The sequence below is a fragment of the Poecilia latipinna genome, unplaced genomic scaffold, assembly GCF_001443285.1.
Source record: "Poecilia latipinna isolate Pla-1442-1.1 unplaced genomic scaffold, P_latipinna-1.0 Scaffold1438, whole genome shotgun sequence".
NCBI lineage: Eukaryota > Metazoa > Chordata > Actinopteri > Cyprinodontiformes > Poeciliidae > Poecilia > Poecilia latipinna.
The window spans coordinates 149,229-156,031 of record NW_015114054.1 but is presented as its reverse complement, the minus strand read 5'-3'; the positions used below and the strand labels follow the sequence as shown (position 1 = coordinate 156,031).

At 39.3% G+C, this 6,803-nt stretch overlaps 1 protein-coding gene across 2 annotated transcripts in view; it reads left to right on the top strand.

Annotated features, from left to right (window-relative positions):
• Positions 1-2,445: 2,445 nt before the first annotated feature.
• The window catches only part of arid3a (AT-rich interactive domain 3A), a 43,421-nt gene continuing 39,063 nt past the window's right edge, over positions 2,446-6,803 (top strand). For both annotated transcript variants that reach the window (XM_015057153.1, XM_015057152.1), the window contains exons 1-2: positions 2,446-3,188; positions 4,233-4,515. In XM_015057153.1, the coding sequence (XP_014912639.1) occupies positions 2,863-3,188; positions 4,233-4,515 (609 nt within the window). In that variant the 5' untranslated portion in view covers positions 2,446-2,862. The remainder of the gene's footprint in view (positions 3,189-4,232; positions 4,516-6,803) is intronic.

Genomic DNA, 6,803 nt, shown 5'->3' with positions numbered 1-6,803 from the left:
GTGTTTCTCCGTCCTCTTAATGTTTATTTTACACCAAAAAAAAAAAAGAAATCTCAGTTCAGTTCTCATCTGATCAGAAGCTTTTAGCATCATGTAAATGGGACTTCTAACGACTTCCTATAAATGTTGTCATTTCCCTATAAATGGGTTTCTTTAGACTGCAAAACAAAGGGTGCATTCATACCAGCTCTACTTAATCCGTTTTAATTAAACTCCAATTCATTTGCCTGGAAAGTCCAGTTTGTTTTGGGACGTCTGAATGTGGACTTGAACTCTGGCTCTGTCTCGGTTTGGTTTAAGTGAACTCTTGTTTCATTTACAATGCATATCTGAACGCCAACTGGGCCTGAAACCACTCTAAAAGCAGGAAGTGAACAATTTACCCAGGACATTCTGGGTAAATTCAACCTAAATAAACTTGCAATTTAGCGCTAGAGGGAGAAATGACTTGTTGTCTTTAGCCACTTAAGTGTCTCCTTCAGTGGTTTTTGGTGCAGCGCCCCCACAGGTGAGGAGGGGAACAGGTTTTTCAACTGGATCGTTTGACAGTGCAGTGTGAAAATGAACTGCGCCAGATAAAAATGTAAACGTTGCAATTTTGGTCCCACGTAAAACTGAATCTACTGCACTAATGTCCTCTAAGGCCACACTTTTAAGATTTTAATTTGTAAAATCTGTTTCATTTTACATTTATTTGACTGAGCACATCTAGTAAAATGCCGTAAGGTTTATGGTTCTGATGTGATTAAGTGGAAACATATGAATACTTTTGATCCTAGGTACAAATTTCAAACATTGGCTTCAGAGCTGCTTATAATAACAACACAAACGAAACAATACCTTTATAATATTCTCTCAAATCCAGGGTGCGCTCAGAAAAACGGTGCGAATCCTGATCGCTCTCTGTGTAAAATCGCTGCCTGCGAAAGTCTGTGTCTACCTTTATTAGTCAGCAGGGCTGAATGAGCGGTGCTGCACAGTCACCGCCAGCTCCAGTCATGACTGGTACTCCTGCACGTCCAGCACCTGCGCTCAAATTTAATTTCCCCGTGTGCTGTTGACTTTTGAGTGCAGCCCTTATCTGTATCCGACTGATCTAGCCGCAGACTGGTTGTGCTGCAAGCGCTTAGCAATAGGGATTTTTTAAAAAGGAATATTCCTAGAAGATTGGAACAGAGGCTGTTTTGCATACCTGGACCTTTTCTGAAGCAGGTGTGCTGGCGACTGTTGCCACCTACACATGTTGCAGAAAAACTCCCCACTGTGTGTCACTCACAGGCGAAAACAGGGGTAGGGGGAAACACAGCAGTTAAAAATGAGTGAGCTGCGGGGCCTTTGAGGAAAGTTGAGACAATATTGCCCAGATGCGGTTGCAGTTTTGTGTCTGCGTTGACTGGAAGCTTATCTAAAATTCAGTCCAACCAGGTGAGAAAAACGACAGTTCTTCCTGTGATTTCACTTCCTCTCGTTCTTTTTTTTTTTTTTTTTTAATCGTTCGGCCCTCTGCGAGCGACTCGCCCGTTCAGTTTCTGGTGTGAGTAATCCTGCACACACTGCATGACAGATGTTATCTCTGGGCCTCTGCGTATGCGTCACAGGGACTTTGCTTTGAAACCTGGGTTTTGTGTGTGAAATTAAGCGTTTTTTCCTCAGTCACATTTTCTCAACTTGTGATTGGGCTTCATTGAGACGCAGTACTTTCTTGGCTGCTGCAGGTTGGAGCTTTAAAAATGATTAATCAAGCAGCTTGGAAATGTGTTGGACTTTTTCCTTGCAGCGTCACCCATTAACTTCATTTCCCTGCAATGGTTTATACGATGTGCTGATTGCAAAACAAGGAGCAAGCACAATAAAAGTCCTCAATTTTTCCATTATGCTTGCAACTAATGATTATTGTAGTTGTCGATTATTATATTAATTTTAGATACAAAAAAAATCTAATTCTGCAGATTTTTCATTTAACCACTTAAGCCTTTTTTAAAATAAAATATTAGGAACACAGTGAAAAATGCAAATAAACTAATAACTTAATTCCTTTATAAAATAAGAAAATAAACATTTTAAAGCCTAAAATCACATAACACAACTTTCCTTTAAAGTATGTTTGATTATTTGTAGCAAAAAAAAAAAAACGTGTGAAAAGTCATTTTCACTTGATACATCACCAATACAGGACGGATCTGTTGATTATTATTTTTCGATTAATCAGTTCATAATTGGGTAGTAATATGAGATTTTCTTAACCAGAATTTGAAGCTAAATTTTTAAAATCTTTTTTGTGTAGTTTTGGTTGAATTACTGCTCAGTTGCTAACTGGAGTATAATCCAGCCAGCAATTAATCGATTAATATACTAAATGAGTTGACAATTATTACAATAATCGCCTCATAAATCAATAAAAAACACGAAACCCGTTCACCTGTAAGCTGGAGGACGGAGAAAGAGGTTTAGTTTCTGAACTTAAGATATCATCATGCGTCTTTCCCCTCATGCTGCTGATGTAAACAGAAAGTAGTGCAGGAACATTTTGACACTTTGCCCTTTTTTCTGCCCCTCAGGTAACCAAGTTCGTCTGTGGAGCTTTGTACCCCCGCCTCCAGTGCCACTGCTTGTGCCTCGACAGCTCAGCTCTGCCCCCGGCTTTGAAACAAGCGAGAGGCTTCAGAGACCTCCGACTGCATGTCTCAGACCTCCTTCCTGTTCATCCCCGACGTCTTAAAGGTGCTTTGTCACCAGCACGCTTCGTAGTCGCTCTTTCTTCTGGGACAGAGGTGTGACGCTCGTCGCTTGACTGGAAGCGAAGTTGTTACTCGTTCAGAGGGGGGAGGAAGGCCGCTGAACACAGTGCCGCTTTCCCCGGAGATGAAGCTGCAGGCCGTCATGGAGAACCTGCACAGGCAGCAGAGGGCCAAGCTTCTGATGGAGCAGCAGCTACAGCAGCAGGCCATCGCCCAGCACGCCCAGGTCCGCGCCGGCGACGACCCCATGGAGAGCGCCGCCCCCGAGGGCGAGCAGGCACAGATAGCGGCGCTGGCGGCCATGCGAGCCGCCGCCGCCGGGCTGCAGAGGGTGTCGGACAGCCCCATGTCGAAGCGCAGCAGCGGCGGCGAGGAGGAGCGAGACGACGACAACGACGAAGGGGAGGAGCATTACAAGGACATGATGGGCTCTGACGAGGAGGAGCAGATGTAAGTCCATCGATTAGAAAATCTGGATTGTTTTTCACTAGGGATTCCCTGGAGACTGTGTTTCACTGACCATAAAATTTCGCAAATTGGATTTAAAATAAATGACCTTAATGGAAACACGCCAATTCCGAAAAAACTCTGGTTTTAATAGAGTATTGGAAACACTTTTTTTCACATCACACAAGTAATGAGATGAACAGATGGATGTTACTACTGGCAGAAAGGACGAAGAAGACGACAGGAAGACGATTTATCACGAGAACAAACTTATTCACGTGATTTTAATTGCATTTCCTATTTAACCAAAACACCGCAATTGCAAAATGCAGATTTTTTTTTACATTAGTGGAATATCAAAGTTTTCTGCACATTTGTAAGTGATGACATCATGCCCACGGCCACCATCTTGTTTCACAAGCGTGTTTTACGTCTTCTGTTTATTTCAACTCTAAAATACTGAATAGACTGAATATTAGGACCAGGCTAAGAGTTTTTTTTTTTTTATTAAAAGAATAAAGTCATAATATTACCAGAATACCGTTGTAATGTTAGGAGAATAAAGTGGACATTTTATTTGAAAACCGAAATGTATATATAAAAAATCTAAGATGAGGAATGTTGAGTTTCTTCATTTTACAGATACTTAATATTTAATAAATACCTAAATATATTTTACACATATATAGCAGGACTTTGAAAGGATTGAGCAATAAATGTTTCTATTTAGAAGAAAAGAAGCAAACAAACTGAGCTGCTCATGTCAGATATTAGTAACTAACCTTTTTTCTTGGTAAAATATATTTTTTCTTGTTAATTTGCATTCCTTTCCATTATTCTTCTTATTCTTATTCATCACCATCTTCAATAACTCTGAAGAACCTAAATCGATGAGTTACAACAAAATTTTATTTCCCTTTGGGATTAATAAAGTATTTTTGAATTTATTCTGATAATATTACGCTCACACATTTCTGAGATTTTATTTTTAGCCCATTTCGCCCAGCTCCTAAAAATGTGACTCTACCTTTTTATTCCTCACGTCAGCAAACGGAAATGGGACGAGGGAGACTTTGAAAGCGACATGGACGAAGACTTTGAGGACGACCTGGCAGAGGAGGGGCTGCCGACCGGCCACGACGCCGTGGCTCCCGGGAAGGGCATCCTGCTGCTGCCCCACCGCCAGCTGCACCCGCACTCCCAGCTGCTGAAGGTCCGGCCCAACGTGGAGCAGGAGCCCCGCGTCGCCATCATGCCTCCCCACGCTCCACACAGCCACCTGGGCGCGCAGGACCACGGGGAATGGACCTACGAGGAGCAGTTCAGACAGGTGAGACTGTTTGTTTTTTTTTTACAGATAAATCTTTATTTCTCACAACACCAGAGGGAAGAAACACGCTGCCTCCACAAACAAATGTTTTTTGTTGTTGTCGTTTACAGAGATTGAGCTTTAACTCATCTGTTGTTTGAATATCAAGCACATAAATCTATATGCAGAAGGAGATTTTAATTAGTTTAAGTTATATTTCACATTACATGAGGTCCAATAAAAATAATTGATGAAACTAGCAATTAGCAATCATCCAGCAACAGTTATTATTTTGCTGGATGATAAATTGTCCCAGAAGTTATTGCAATAAACAATAATGTTGTTCTTTTGACACCATTTAGAAATAATATAATGGTTATGACATGATAATGGAAGTACTCCCAGTCAAAGATGATTAAACTTTAATTTCTAACATTTAACGCTAAAACTGGAAGAAATATTCAAAATAAATACACAAACCAACCAAAAAAAAGCAAATAAAATGAATTATAAAGTCTCTGCAAACAAAATTGTCCTTTTTATAAGGGGGCTAGTTGAGACTAAAGCATTAGACTGAAGAGTTTAGTCGTTCAGGTTTTGGTAAAACGAGAAAAAGACGGGAGAAATTGATTTTAATTTATCACACAATTAATTAATTTATTGCTTATTGCAAAGGGTTAGCTGAAGCAAACAAAACGACTCCACTAATTAACAAAATACAGACAATCTGAAGTTTCTCTAGTGAGAAATCGAAGGATTATTCTTTTCCTCTTCCGTTGGTGGAGATTGCCTGTTTCTCCGTGGTCTGGATGCCACTTCGATCCGTCGCTTTGTCTCCCGTCTGTCTCGTCTTCTCAGCTCTCAACAGACCGTTGCGTCTGAGAGGCCCGTCAACATTTTTCCAGCCCATTCACCGCATTCGGTTGGTTTCAGGTTTCTCAGTGAGATAAACCTGCAGATGTTATTTAAAATGATCAGTAACGCCGTGGACGAAGAGACCGGTTTCGTTCGGGAGTAGATTGGAGGTTGAATTAGGAAGTTTGACGCCATCTTGGAGTATTTTTGTGTTCACTTTTGAACAGAGTGAAGGTGGAAGCCTGTATTTAGTCACCAGGGATGTGCAGATGTGCCACAACTGTCCTCCGTTCTCCTCGCATTGAACCTGCTCGGACTCTCTCAGCTGCACATGATGTAATCTGAACAGGCTGGGAAATCAACAGCTAAAAAGCACATGTCATCACCAAGGTTACTACAGCTAACTAAAACTAGCAAAATCTGAAACTGACACAGAGTTTTCCTTAACTGAGATAAATAAAAACAGTAATTAATGAAGGAAAACTATAACTAACTCGAACTATATTGTGTGTTTATAAAACTAACTAAAACATACTGAAATTATAGATACAATATCCTTTGTTTTCATGTTTATTAGTCTGTTTATTAGCATTTTGAGCTAATATTGATTTGTCACAAACAGTTTACATCAGCTGTTGGCACTCTGTATGCCTCCTATCTTTAATCTGCAAAAATGGCGATGACAAAACTTGGGATAAAACTCCAAATAAAATCTGTTGGTTGTTCAGAAATAATTGAGAACATTTTTTGAAAATGGTTTCTTCTGTATCATATTCATGACTGAATCTACATAATCACAATTCATTGATCAAAAAACTAAAACTACTGCTATGACTAATGAACCAAAACTAAATCTAATCAATATTTAACTAATAAACACTAGCAAATGCACTCTAAAAACTAATTAAAACTAACTGGATTATACAAACACACCTTCAAAACTAAATAAAACTAAACTGTAGTGAAAAGCCCAAAGCTAAACTAACCCTGGTTAACACCTGACCCTGCGTTAAAGGTCCTGGTCTAAACAAATTACTTTTTCAACATATTTACTCTAGGCTTCGATTTAGCTTTAACTAAACTGATATTGACTAACGCTAGTATTCCCCTGAAAATTTTTATACAATTTTTCATTTTGCTTAATTGCTGAACCTGTGTTTACTTCAAAAACAAACTGAAAACAGAATAAAACAGATTGATTAAGCATTGAAATTAAGATAGCTTCTTTCTTTCACTGTGATACTAAATACAGGCTTAGATGTGGCTTTAACTAACCTAATACTGACTAAAACGATTATTCCCCTCAAAATTTAATACATTTTTTCAGTTTTTGATTTAACAAAACTGTATTCACTTCAAAAACAAACTGAAAAAAAGAATAAAATAGATTGAATAAGCGTTAAAAAAGATAAATTTCTACTGAGTTGCACCAGGAGTGGAGTCTAAACGTTATT